Consider the following 14,380-nt stretch of genomic DNA (forward strand, 5'->3'; position numbering starts at 1 on the left):
AATAAAAGATTTATTACCGTAGGATTTTGTTTCCCTACACAGGATGTATGCTGTCACGACCGCGTAGTTAACTATCTAAGGCACATTTCGGGGTCGAACTGGAATGGAATGGATATGGAGAACACACACACACTCATATATATATATATATATATATCTCAGAAGGCGCATATTGCTTCTTGATATATGATGGATTATCCCCCAATAAGAACTGAGAACTCGAGAAGCTGTGCATCGTAATAAAAAGAATGAAAAATTAGATGCTGGTATCCCAAAAAATTCTAATCACGAATGACTGTCAACCCCATCCCGTTCAACACTCACCTACCTCACCTCTTCAGCGCCTCAAACCTCCGTGATAGCTCATCAATATCAGGAATTCCACCCCTTTTATTCTCCACAGTAGAAGCAGCAGGGGCCGGCGCCTTGGCTTTCGATGAGGGTTGGTTGTTTGTGGCAGAATCCTGGGATCCACGACTGAGCGGAGCGAAACCACCAGATGATAACTTTTCGTGGTGATTTTCTTGTGGATGCTGGGGACCAGAGTCCTTTCTATTCCCCGCCAAACTACCAGGTTTATCATCATTTCCCTTCGTCTGCGAACCATCCGTTTCATTAGGACGAGAAGCCAGTGAACCGTCCTCCTTTTCACCTCCGCCTACACCTACTTCTTTCACTGCCTCTTCTTCATCCTGCCCTTCCTCATCTTCATCCTGATGCCAAGGAATACCATGCGCTTTCGCAATCTCCTTCAAATAATTCTCTACCAGCGACTCGGGTGGGTTTTGCACTCTCAACCGTTCAATCAACTCTTCGGGAAGTGGTATGGAAGGGTCCGCTTCCTGGGCCTTACTGGCAAAATCGCTGCCCCATCTCTGTATAAGTTTTGCGCGCAGTTCTGGCAGGCCCGGAATATCGCGGGGTAAGCGAACATAGCAGTAGAAAATGACAGCAGCAGCTCTATCTAGATCCGGGTCGAGATATACATCTTTTTCTTGTGGAAGAGGAGATGGAAACATCTGTCGTAGTTCTTCCTCTGACTGTACCTCTGTCGTCACTGCCGGCGTTGCGGCCTGGTTTTCAGATGGCGTTTCGCCATGTGTCGTTGCTTGCTGCAATGCAGCATGCCGTGTTGTTGTTGTTGTTGCTGTTGTTGGTGGTGGTGGTGGTGACTGCGGTGACCCAAATCCCAAAATCTTCCATATCCCCCACCCACCACCACCACTGGCAGATCCGGAACCAACATCCGACCCATGCCTCTCGCGCCTCGTCTCCCCACCCGACTGTTTCCGCTTTGGGCCAGTCCGTTTCTGCTCTAGCGCAATATGATCCACAATATTCGCGCGTACATGAAGCTGCTCACAGTATAACTCCAAGATCTCCAGAGCGGCAATGACGTTGTCATTTCCAATAACATCTTCGGTTTTTATACGGGCGAGATCATCCCGACCATCCTTCAGTAGCTTTGCGAGCTCGCGGTGTTTGGCTTTGGAGTAACCGTGGCGTTCTTTCTTCAGTTGGCGGATTCGATAGATAAGCGCACGGAGAGAGAAAATCAGTTCAGTCTAAGATCTGTTAGCCTGGCTGTGGTGGAGAAAGTGCTGTTTTCTCACTTGAGGGGGAGTCACTGTTTGGATGTGATGAGACTTTAATTGACCGGAGCAGAACATGGGGGATCCGGGGAACCTACCGTCTGCTTTGGTACAGGCATTGCCGCAGCGATATCATATCCAGTTGCGAGAAAATATTAAGCTTTCCTCCTGTTAGTACTCCCAAAGATGCATTTCTTGAGCATGTGGTTATCTCCATCGAGGCTGGAGCTTTGGTATCTTAGATGATCATTCGTTAGAACTACGGAGTAGGTTGTGCTGAAAATGTGGGTCGATATTAAGGGCTGGTGCGTGGAAACAGCGCTTGTTATCGCGCTTATCGATAAGCGAAACCATACTCCAAACGACTTTTAGCCAACCAACCCTTGAAGAGAAAAGATGACCCAGAAATATCAAAGAACATAGTGAATCAAGTTTCCTTCTGATGCCGTCCTAGAATCGGAAACACATTCTGGTGGCCAGCCCTTTTTGGACCTATCATCAATTCAGCATGTAGCGTGTAACTATTTGATCCCATTTCTTTCTAAACCTGATCAAAAATTATGACAAAGTTTAGCCAAATAGCAACAAAAAATCCGTGTCTGTCCATGTTCTCCACCAACGGCCCTGTAACCATTTGTCCGTACCATACCCTGAAGTCAACACCGTGAGCTCAAGCAGAAAAATCAAACTACAGAAAGTGCTGGCAAAAGGATATCCTTGTAATCAACTGCGCCGAAAATTAGTTAAACCCAAGGAAAGAACAAAGCAATGGCAGGAAAGGAACAAAGTCAGAAATAGTCATCAAGCTCATCTTCGTCGCTTTCTACAAGCCACGGGACACTCCCAACCAACATATCATAGAAAACAAACCCAGCGTCAATTAAGGCATCGGGGCCGTCGTCCTCCAGCGGAGACACAAGATCAGATGGAGTGCTACTTTCATAATCTTCCTCGACTCTAAGAGCCTCGAGCATTCGATCCAGTTCTCGGCGATGTTCACTCACGATAAATGCGCGACCTGTCCGTCTGCGAAGCGCTCTACGGATGGCCCTGGATCTCCTCTCATGATTTGCACGTTTCATTAAGGATATTTCCTTCTTGGAGAAGACGTAAGGAGCTTTAGTGATAGGATGGATGTGAGCAAAATGACATTCATTTCCAAAGAGACATTCTCCTGAAAACTTCGCCTGACGGTTGTCGCTGGCATTTGGATCCAAGTTTTCAATGGCTGGCAATTCGCGCCAACGTTGGATGCTCAGTTCAAAGTAGCGACAGGGAATTCCCTTCAGGCGGGCAAGGTATTTATCAATGATCTTAGCTTTGGCTTCGTTCTTTGGTCTAGTCTCACTACTAGACTCCCCAGTTTCTGTAGAACTCGTCGTGGCAATTTCGCTCCCTGAAGCAACATTTGATGCAGCAGTAGCTGCTGTGGGTGGAGTTGGGTAAACAGAACTAGGAACGACATATTCGCTCTTAACCCGACAGAGTGGACAAGTCTTGGTAGTTCTTTTTGGGACACGTGAATCGGTACGGTTGATCGCATCTTCAGCAGAATTCCCGACGGAAGAGCGCCAGCTGCGAATACAGTCTGGTCATATCAATAAGTTGAAGAGGAGCAACAAAGAAACTGAAGCAGATCGAATATCTACCTAAGCAAAAGATATGATCACAATTAACCAACAAGCCGAAGACGCTAGGAGTCTCCAAGCAAATTCCGCACTGTTCATCAGGGTTGTCTCGCCGAAGGCTAGTTGCAGTCGGATGAGGCTGTACTGCTCTTACATAGCCGGAAGCGGGGGTGTCTTTAGGTTTAGTCAACGCGTCAGTCTGTAGTTCTTCTAAGAAAGATACGCCATATCTCTATACAAAGTCACGGTTACATGCAAATCAAACAACCCACCTGTTATAGTTGTTTCGTTGCGGGAATTTCCTGCTGCTACACTGGCTGTGCGGCTCCCTGGCAATGCATCTACACCAGCCAGAGCGGCATCGTGGCGGAAAAAGCATTCACTGCCACGGAAACAGTTGCCCTTCTTCCACCATTTGCAGTCGACTTGGCATGGTGGAAGGCGTCGGCGAGTTTCAGGTGTGGTTTGTGGCTCGGATTCCATATTGGAACTGCTTGAGATATGCAAATTGAAAGGTGGGGGGGTAACGGATGCAAAAGTCGAGATGAAACTTGTCTTTGTGTCCATTGATTTGGCTGGGTGCAGTGGGTTCCATGATAAAAGCAGCGTGAGGTTTGGCTTTTGCCGATACAATGCGCTTATGTCATCAGCGGATGACCGTCCGACAGGACTCACCTTGTGATTGGCCAGCATGTGAAGCCCCGGATGAAGGAAGAACGTGGCACTCCCACAACAAGCCTCCTGCTGCTTTAAGGGAAATCTTAAATCAACTTCACCTTGACATTGCACAGATATTTTGCTCGCAGACAACATCACACTGAATGATACAAAGACAGAGAGCTGGATGTATTACAAAACTGCCCCTGGAGATAAAGCAGATGGGTGACTATATGAAACAGAGAATCAAATCAACTAACTGCTATTTTACTGTTAATTGGCCGCCACCTACAACTCCGTGTTCATCGTTTGAGGGGCTTGTCCCGTAACATCCCCCTCCCAGGTTTTGATGAGGTCTTGTGGCCGAGCTCAGTCAAGGCAGCCCGTAACGGGCAGAAACTTGATACTTTCTTGAATTATGCCGTGCCACGAACTTTAGCACTTTCGCTACTTTGATCACACCGAAACAGCCAAAGAATAATTGAGATTACTGGCTCGCGGCCAAGACACTCTGACCAATAACATTTTTGTCACATCTCTCGCAAAGGTTATATACAAGACCAGCAACTCCAACACACAGCGACCGGTTTGGAAGTTACTTGCGCTCCTGTCAATCGTCTGGGTGATTTACAATAACTATTTCCCGCGAGACCCTCAGGCCTAAAGTGGGGTCATATAAATGGGCATCTTCATTTAAGCCAACAGAGACTCCGGCGTCCGGATAGTATCACGAGGTTATGTTATTTTTTACTGATAAATCATCTAGTGAGTCGACTTGCGACCAAGTCCAAGTATATCGTCGCGGATTTACGATGTTTTGTACCCCTGGAACTCGTGCGCCGTCATCATCGTTGAAAAGTTCAAAAGGATCGAGAAGCTTGTGTCGCCATTTGACAAGAAATTTTAAATTTTGCGAGCAGATGCAGGTATGTATTTTGTCTAATACAGGCTTATTATTTATTCATTGCAAGTCGAACAAAAGGGTTGTTGGAAGGGATAAAAATAAGGCAAGGCAAAGATAAGGTTCCTTTTCGGAGTGCTGCCAGGGTATACCCGGACACAAGAAGCGAAGCTAGAATTTAACAGCTCAAAGTCTGTCACAATGGAAAACCAAGTCCATCAACCTCCGTCAAAGTATGCCGAGAATTTGAAATGTTAATTGAAAAACGCATCCGGTCCTCCCTATTCTCATGATGCAATACTTATGGTCCGCTTTTATATCCCAAACAGAGCTTTAACTTTAATACTTCTGCAAATGGTAACCGCAGACAGATACTACATCAGCCTTTTACTATCCAAATGTATAAAACACAGAGAAAACGTCCACGAGACAATATCCCAACAGGTAGAATTCAAATGAAATAAACCTAGAACTCATCTCACAATGGCATCCCTTCCTCAGGAGCGCAATCAGCGCCAGTCCTACAAGGCCTCCAAAACACTAGCTTGATTTAACCATTCTCGTCAGTCAACATGTCTTAACCATTAAAGAGTGCAAGATTGCTACGTCAAGGATGTGCGGTTCTGTATATACGTACAAATATGCCCATAACACTCTCCAGTTTCTCTTGACGAGGACTTTGTTGTTCAGGAGCTGCAAGTACGAGGCTCGCGAATGCCAAAATGAAAATCCAATGGCGGTCCATAGCGATTTTTTGTTTTATTTTTTGTTACCCTTCTACTTGTTGTGAATAGGGAAATAAGACAAATAGATGATAAAAGTGGATAAAGGGTAATATCCAAATTCAAGGACGTGAAAGCTTCTATCTCTATTCAAAAGAAATATCTTGACGGGAAGGATGTTGTTCTGGATCGTACGGGTGCATTTCCCTCATATATAGATTGTCGAGAAGCCCCTTACCGACTTTTCCCTTCGATATACGGGCACTTAGAAGGCGCAGGAGGGTCATTAGACTCAGTTTGTACTGCCATATTTGCACAAATTTAATATAAGTATATGGAAAAACCGTCCCGGGTACTGAATGAATAATTAATGCATTTTGGTTGAGAAAGAAATGACGAGCCCATTTTATCCAATAAATGGACAATCTAGAAAGAGAAATGCCATAGGCATACTGCAGCCACAGAAAGTGGATAGTTGGTCATCATACGTAATTTCCTACCACTATGGAACAGAGATGTCCAAAAGAAACGGTGAAATTGGAGCATTTTTGGCTCAGTCCTTTTGTCTTCTTCACGATCTGGTTTTCAGATGTCCAAGCATAACTGATCATCATGACGATCAGCAAATATTTCCAAAGATAATCACAGCAGCAACGAAAAATGTTGCCATATATTTATTCAAAATAGAAAGACACTCGCACAAGTTATAGTAACACAGCTATGGGCTTTCATCCAGAAAATTTGGTCACCTAGACTTGCGTCGGCGATCCGCAAAGTGTGTTTGTTCCATGAGTTTCATCTATTACTCTTGCAATATCAGTTTTCAACATTCCACACGCGCTTCGTAAATGAAAAGGAGAATTTCTTACCTCGATTCGACCAGCAAAGCAGTAACAGCACTAGGAAGGGATCCACTCCTTAAGTTCCTAGCCTCTTACAAAAGGATTCCGCACGAGTCTTCCATGCCTTCCGCAGGCTCGCTCAATGGAGCCAACATCGTCATTAACTTCCATTTGGGATCCGAATCATCAAACCATCGAATTGTTACTATTGATCGGAATACTTCTAATTCAGAGAAGGCTCTAGCTCCGTGTTTGAGTCCATGATGGGACTCAAAACTTACAAATAGAGGCTGTCTCCACCAAGTCACATTATTTTCGGGGGTTGAAATTCTCTGTGGAAACGGACGCCTTTAGGCCCATTTACCAAACGCATAGCAGCTTGAAAAGTCTCGCGATGTCAGTGTTTTCCCAATGTTGAAGTTATAGAGAGACAAATAAAACTGAAATTGAGGTTGGAACCTAGCAATTGAATTGATCGTCGTTGTGCACTATTTCTATGCACTGACCCAAATGGTTAATGGAAAGTTTCAAGGTTCCCAGAGATTCAGGGAAGCGGAGTTTGCACTGGAGCCAAAAATACACAGCCAAACATAGTATTGCGATTGAGTGTGTTCTCACATCTTGAAGGATTCACACAAAGCTAGTCAAAAATGTTAGTTAATTCCTAAGTTATCAAGTGCCCCAATTCTCCATGATGGTATCTATCCGTCTCTCTTCATTTTGCCCTTCATCTGCAACTACTGTGCCTCCAAACTCTTCCATCCCTCAAACACCCTTTCCCCCTCCCGGCCATCTTCGCCTTGGTCTCTCCAACCCCATGCCACACAATAATGACTCGCTAGCAACTTCCACTCTTCAATCTCGTCCAGCATCTCCAATCCAGCTACCCTCTCTTTCTCATCCTGCCCGATCCATCGCTCCCATATGAAATCCACATCCGCTGCTCCCTGACCACTAACAAATCCATGGTCGCGCAATCTGTCACGTTCAGCTGACAGAGACGCGTAGCGATGCAGTGTTTGCAAACGGATACCTCGCGTCGCGAGATTAGAGACCATGGTCCTCCCAAAGGGATCATCGGGTCGAATTGGCTCATAAAGGATGAGGCTTAGGGGTGCAGGCGAAAGTGTAGATGTGGATGTGGATGCGGGAGTTGGTGTGGACTTGGACAGAGTGGTAGAGGAGGAGGCGGGAGGCGGAAAGAGAGTCTGAGTAAAATACGAGAGGACATTATCTGCGTCGGTGGGTGAAAGATAGATCAAACAGCACTCTGATATGAGAAGTGTCGCGCGTGTTCTGTCCACGCCTTGCAGTACCGTTGGTGAGGTGGACGCGGATAGAGTCCGAAGGTCGATGGGATGGATGTGAAGGTATTTCGAATGCAAAGCGTCGCCATCAGCAGATATGTTCACATCCTCTGGCCCGTATATCTGAAGAGCATTGTGCAGGAGTGGAGAAGAGCGGATAGTTTTTATTTTGGCTGTGGTGTTGGCTGGGAAGTCTAGCTCATGGTATATGAGGTCTAGCGAGCGGTTTTGAGAGAGAAGGCGAAATACTCGCGTATCTGAGCCTGCGCCGAGTGATATTATTTGCCTCTTTCCATTGCGTTTCCCCTTTGTGTCTAAAAAGCTATTAACTAGGGAATCAATGGCAATAGTCCGTACGTAGGTTCCTGTGTAGAGGTCTTTCAGCACAAAATTACAATACAAACTCGAGACCACCAAGACCAAATATTTCCATAAAAGCTCAACTAGTAACACAATAGTTACCTCTGTTAATTATCGGATACCTCTTCGAACCCGTTCCTCCGCCGTTTGTAAAAGCCAGAGCAAACGCGTCATGGAGATACCCTAGCTCGACCGCGCTGAGCCTTGACAAACTGGCATCGTTGTCAGTCTGCTGAACGATCCTATCCTTTGCTGCCGTGCCGTCGGAGTGTCCAGCGGACGCTTCGTGGGTCCCACGTCCCCTAAAACGCCCTCTCCTGGCTCCCCGTCGAAGAGTGTTAAGGTTGGGGATTTGCGGAGCTGACATGGACGTTGTGGGAGGTATCTGGAGCATCTGGGTGGTTGCTCGGTGGTAAGTTAGATAGTTAACTATTCCCCGTTAGTCATGTTATCGCCATCCACGACCTTCCAGTAACTAACTAACACTGTTAAGCAAGACCGAGAAGGGAAGGGAAACACGATTCAAGGTTGGAGAAAGCAAACACAAACCAATTTAACTACAGCCCATTCGATCCGCCTGTTAGGATACTGCTGTACAGCACAGTATAAAGGAGTTGGCTCTCTAACGGAGCACTACAACTACTTGTGCGTACGTGGGAGCGAATTGATTATTCCATTACAATTGACTAGTTAACTATAGTTAATTATATGATAACTAATTAATGAAAGCTTCTCTCCGGAGAACGCAGTGAGGATAAGTAGTGTGTCCCAAATAGGACTAGCGTGGAATAGAAAGAGCCCCCTGCGCCCTCGCACTAATACTTATTTTCTCCCTGCGCTTCATAAATTATTCTTGACAAACCCGGCGATTAATTCCAACCGTTTGCAAAACCTCTCTATCCATGCTAATACCAAAATACCGACAATGTAGCACATGAAATTTCATGAGTAGGGAAAGTTATTCCGGCAAAGGGGACAGCTGCTTGCATTGCTGCTCTTAAACCAACGGAACAAACAATCGGAATGGAAAGTATTCTTGCATGTTGCACACCTCTTATTCGGCGTCTGCATGTTGGCTGAGATGACCGAATAACAGATCGCACATTCGCTCTGACCCTTCAGTGCACCTTGGACATTCTTGCGGAATGCAAGCAGGCCATCGATAAGACTGCCGTTGGAGAACATGATAACGCCTTGGATCGTTAGAAGCCAGCTTCTCCATTTCCTTTCGTCGACCGCTACACGGTTACGGCCTTCCACAACAGCTTGTTGTAACGGGTATGCAGGCGGAAGAGAAATTGCAATCGAAGTTGGGGGAGAATCTTCTTCCACGTCAATGCTTGCGACGATTTCGGCAGTTCTATGAGATACTTTCACCTGGAGCGGTTGCTCCTCAGTCGTAAAGTCTTGGGTCGAAACCCAATCGCTGACGCCAAGGAGCGAATCCTCAATAATAAGGGGTGATATCTAGAATCGAATTAGCTGGATTTATCAATATGTATACAGAATACCCAGAACTTACATGTTTTTCTGTCCATGCCTCAACCTGTCCTTTGACGCGCTTTTTGCTGTCAATCCACCAAGTTTTTGTTAAATTAGGTAGATACTTCAGACATAAGTAGTACAGGTGTATAAGCAGGTACTGCGTTTCCCTCTGAGCTGGCTCAGATTCATCAAGGCGAAAAGACCGACCATCAAGTTTCGATGCGTCAACCATCTTTCCATGCGGATGCTGCAGGAAATCAAACATAAAGTCGAGAAGTGGGTTCAAACAGTCGTTTTCTTTAATATTAGCCACGTAGCTCTCTCGGACGGATGACGACTAAAAAACGGATCAGCCTTTTTCAGGTCATGGAGCTTTCATTAGGGTCGGCTTACGGCGTTATTTAAATGATCGAAAACAGTCTTCCAGCTTAACAGGTAACATCGAATCCCAATCCATACATTGTCATTGACTATTATCCCACTTAAAACATCCATTGTAGGGGCCTCCAAGAGGAGGGAAATCAATTCATCTGGGAGACTGGCGACAGAATGAGACAATGCAACGTCCAAGATCACAGCCTCCTGCAATTTCGGGATCGCCCGATGTAGAATATCGTAGGCAGCACGCTGGATGCCTCTATTAGGAGCCGAGAGAATGGGGAAAAGGTCGTTGATGTCTTCGACATGGTCGATGGGTAGACCTGAGATTTGTCGAGAAAGGATATTTGCCGTAATGTTGAGGGGCTGATCGTAGTTCAACGAGGAATCTATACGTAATGTTAATATAAATAAAAAACTTGAAAGAACAAGAAATCTCACCAAACTCCGCGAGCAATTTGATTAATGCTGGTGAATGAGTTTTCAGGGAGGCGATCCAAGCTTCTACCAATTCATCGTTGCTTTTGCTTGTCGCTAGCAACTTTAAGCAGGCAAAAAGCCTTAGCGAAGAGTGTAAAACAGGAAGGGATTCGTCGACTATTTCAATCTCGTCCCACACAACCCCTAGAAACTCAAGTATACTCGACCAGTGAGAGCCGTATATATCCTTTATCAACGGCAAAATATTAACGAGCAATTTGAGTATTTCCGAATCCAGACTTTGTAATCGGGGTTCTGAGTCCAAGTAATTGACCAAGTGTTTTACCAGAAACACAAGCCTGGGTTTCGGCATGTTCCGTGAAATATTATTTTCATCTTGAAGAAGAAGGTTGAGGGTTACGATTTTTCGAAGACCTGAATTAACATTAACAATCTATAATTACTATATGAAACAGTGGACCTTACCTTCAAGTGGGTTCTCAAGTTTAAATCCAGTGACTTCAGAAATTAATTCATTGCACAATCGAATACCTGATGGAGTGGTTGCTATGGAATTTTTGAACGCGGCTACCACTGAAGGTAAAACAAATGGGTTTGAAGATCCGTCCATTTGTTTTGCCAGTTGGAGATAAGATTCGGCAGATTGGACCGTTTTTAATGAGTCACTTTCCGTGATAACTTTGGCGAATGTTTCCGCTAGGTTGTATGACTTTGGGGAATCGCCTTGCAGCAATTTGAACTTCTGTTCCCAGAGAACAAAAATATTGGGTGCACTGGATTCCTCTTGGTCCATCGTAAACGTTGCAGACTGAATCCAGTCCTTAACTATAAGGCGAGCTTCTGAAACTAGATCTGCACATTCATCCCGAATGTCTGATACATCAAGGTCGAGTAAGCCCTTTGAACCCTCCAAGCTCACGTCATCATCAACTAATTGGACCGCAAGAGGAAAATAGAAAAACAATACTTCGCGGAGGTCTTGCTCCACATACTCCACACCGGTTGATGAAAGTACTTTTGTAACGTAGAATGTAAGTCGGAAAGCAGAAGAGAAGTGGTAGACGTCAAAAGGAACCGAATTAAGTTCATCTAAAAGGCCGCGAGGCAAATAGTTATCCGCCAAAAATACTGCCCCTGCAAGCGCATTGATTATAGACGCAGACGTCCTCAAGGGTTTTCGAAGGAATGGATCCAACGCTAGATTCCATTGATCTCGAGTGGGCAATAAACGGGATAATATTCGCGGCTTGTCTTCAATAGGCGTCTTTGAAAGGACCTCCTCCGCAATACTAACCAAGGCGTCAATGCTAAATGACGTAGTTAGTAAGGAAATTTTCTCCCCAAACTCGATGGGCTTACTTACGACAATGATTCCTTCCCCACGTTACTAAAATTCTGCTGGACAATTTCGACAGACGACCGGGTGCCACTCTCTCCGTTTATTATATCCTTGATATGTTTCTGTAGGGAGTCGGCAAGTTTAGAAGCTTCGTCCGTTGAGGACTCTGCAATATACAATATCCTAGAGACCAGTCGCGAGCCATCTTGACTGTTTACAAACGATCCAATAACCTCTGGACTCTCCAAGGATATCTGAAAGAGGCCATAAAGGCCTTCCCGAATATTGCTATCGGAAGACAGGCTATCAATGAGTGAATTTAAAATCCGATAAGCGATTCCACTCTGTAGGGCTCGGTTATTCGTCAAAATAACAATGTCCATCCAGGCTTCTCGTGTAGTATTCAATGCTCTGTTTAAATCTTTCATGATTAAGAGTTCCATATTTGGGTGTGCTTCAACATCTGGGAGAGTAATGCAGGAGAATAGTTTTTGGAGTCCAGGGAACGTTGAATTTCCAAGGTCTGCCTCGAGGAACGTATCAATGACATTTTTAATGCCATCGTCAAACCCTTGTCTGCCACGACACCCAAATAAGGTGGAAACAAGGCGATTCGCTGAGGGCGAAAACAAAAGTTTAGGGACATCTTCGCTGAGAAACGCTCCCAGTTCTTCAACTTGAGCGGCTATTTGAGGGACTCTGGCAATGGCTTCATCAATCATCGCAGCGGCACCGTATGGTTTTCCATTTCGATGCCTCAAAAGCTCCAACGAAGCTTGTAGCAATGGCATGTTTGTGTCTTGGAAAATGTTCGAGACGAATGATAGATGGGCGCGGTCGGATACCCGAGCTAACACCTGCGCTTCCAAATCAAAAAAGCGAGATGCTTGAGCACAGATTGAATCTTGGGACTCTTTGAACCCGCTAGACCTTTCAGGAGACGATAATTTGATAGCTTGGATTACTCTCTCGGAGAGATTTATCCAGAGATCGCGGAGAACTTCCGTGCCAGTTTGTTCAGCCAGCGCATCAAACGACTTTACACATAAATCCGGACCAAATTCCCCTTGCAGCGTCCATTGGCTTTTATCAGGCTGAGCAATTATGTACTGTTCCAAAAGAGGTGAAATCTGAGTTTGAAGGAATCTGTGGCGTGTTGTTTTATCCGAGATAAATGATGACATCCACAAAGTTGTGTCGATAAAGCATGACCAGGCAGCACCAAGATTACCTCTTTGTTCTTCACGACTTAGAATAGAGTCGTGGATAGCTTCTACTAAACGGCTTGCATCTTGCACCGTGCTATCGTCACTCACAGGCTTCGTTATTAAGACTTCGGAGGGGATAGACTTTAAAATAAGGTGTAGGTTTTGCCAATAAGCAACATCAGCCCCTTCGGATCCCTTTCTAATATACTGATAAAGTCGTTTTACAGCGGAGGTTTTGCCAGAATAGTCAGCTGTCCATATCTGCGAGTGTTCCGTGGTCAAGCTTAACAGGATATTGGAGAAGTCAAAGGCAGACCCTAGTTGACTTTTCGGGAGTGCTTTCGAGAGAAAACAAGTGCTGATTGTTTTCCAATCGATTAAATTTCTCTCCATAGAAAGCAAAGTACGGAGAAGCTCGTATGTAGATCGGCGGACAAAAGGATCCTCATGGCATGAGAACAGCCAAAGCGATTTGCTGCCGATAAGAGTTGTTATAGAATCGGAGTCCTTTTCAAGTTGAACGGTAGTAGATCTAGCTGTTACATATTCAGTTCTACCATTTGTGCAAGGTCAAAAGCAAAATTCCAACTCACCTAATAGTTGGTTGAGCACACGTAAAGCTGTGGCGACGACTCGGGCATGCTTTGCTTCGGCCTCATCGGGTCTAACTGTACGCTCATCACTCAGGGTCTGAGGGGTTTGTTCTAGAACGGCATCTATAACAAACGCGAAAATTGAAGATTGGTAGATCTTCCACAGGCTTTGTCTTTTTTCTTCAGTTGGGAAGGCTCTGATAATGGACTCTTGAGCCGCTTTGGATGCCAATTTATCACTATCGTAGAGACCGGCAAGCCATGCACCAACTACCTTTGGGATAAAAGGAGCTATCCTCCTCCCCGATAACGACACAATGCGACCTTGAAGGATATGGGCTAGTTGTCGAACCCTGCGAGAAATATCTATTGACATACGTGGATATATTTTCATCTAGTCACAAGAAAGTCTATCATTACTACATGGTCAACTGTTTCCAATAGGAAAGAAAACATACCCAAGCTTCTATGAGACCATCTTCTAAACTACCACTCTCAGTACCTTGCGCACGTAGGAATTCATGTAATTCCTCCAGCGCCTTCGTCTTTGTGGTAGTATCCCTCTTCAGAAGATTTTTGAATGAAACTACCACTTGCGACTGAGAAATTTTGGAGAGATCTGGCGGCTCCGCGACGTATGACAAAGAGAAAAGAGATAAGCTTCCTGGGGATGCAAAATTGTTTGAAAATCCTCCAAATGCGCCCACAGAGCTCCCAAATACCCCAGACGCAGCCCTGCTGCTCGATGCTTGGGACTTGGCTTTTTTACTCATGATGCTGGTTAGGCTGGTAGACAGGGACGTAGCGAGTGAAGAATATTTCAAAATATACAACCCCACACCCTATCTAAAGAATAGAATAGAAAGCCATGGATTCAAAGGAGCGTGTGACTCCATCTGCAACAGGGATGATAAACGAAATCAGCCT

The 14,380-nt window shown here is 45.2% G+C and overlaps 4 protein-coding genes across 4 annotated transcripts; all 4 read right to left on the minus strand.

Moving 5' to 3' along the window:
- Positions 1-329: 329 nt before the first annotated feature.
- Positions 330-1,711, minus strand: PADG_00856 (uncharacterized protein; the record flags this gene model as incomplete). The annotated part of the gene is made up of 2 exons (XM_010758221.1): positions 330-1,565; positions 1,691-1,711. The coding sequence occupies 2 exons, from the start codon at positions 1,709-1,711 to the stop codon at positions 330-332; spliced, it is 1,257 nt and encodes a 418-aa protein (XP_010756523.1).
- Positions 1,712-2,380: 669 nt separating this feature from the next.
- On the minus strand, positions 2,381-3,703 carry PADG_00857 (uncharacterized protein; the record flags this gene model as incomplete). The annotated part of the gene is made up of 3 exons (XM_010757708.1): positions 2,381-3,180; positions 3,242-3,328; positions 3,493-3,703. The coding sequence occupies 3 exons, from the start codon at positions 3,701-3,703 to the stop codon at positions 2,381-2,383; spliced, it is 1,098 nt and encodes a 365-aa protein (XP_010756010.1).
- A 3,376-nt stretch (positions 3,704-7,079) lies between these two features.
- On the minus strand, positions 7,080-8,376 carry PADG_11158 (uncharacterized protein; the record flags this gene model as incomplete). Its single annotated transcript, XM_010758452.1, has 2 exons — positions 7,080-8,014; positions 8,112-8,376. The coding sequence occupies 2 exons, from the start codon at positions 8,374-8,376 to the stop codon at positions 7,080-7,082; spliced, it is 1,200 nt and encodes a 399-aa protein (XP_010756754.1).
- A 575-nt stretch (positions 8,377-8,951) lies between these two features.
- PADG_11159 (ubiquitin-protein ligase RKR1) lies at positions 8,952-14,226 on the minus strand (the record flags this gene model as incomplete). Its single annotated transcript, XM_010758453.1, has 8 exons — positions 8,952-9,476; positions 9,532-9,831; positions 9,888-10,261; positions 10,314-10,727; positions 10,779-11,620; positions 11,677-13,396; positions 13,454-13,847; positions 13,912-14,226. The coding sequence occupies 8 exons, from the start codon at positions 14,224-14,226 to the stop codon at positions 8,952-8,954; spliced, it is 4,884 nt and encodes a 1,627-aa protein (XP_010756755.1).
- Between the last annotated feature and the right edge of the window lie 154 nt (positions 14,227-14,380).

This window comes from Paracoccidioides brasiliensis, assembly GCF_000150735.1.
Source record: "Paracoccidioides brasiliensis Pb18 unplaced genomic scaffold supercont2.1, whole genome shotgun sequence".
Lineage (NCBI taxonomy): Eukaryota > Fungi > Ascomycota > Eurotiomycetes > Onygenales > Ajellomycetaceae > Paracoccidioides > Paracoccidioides brasiliensis.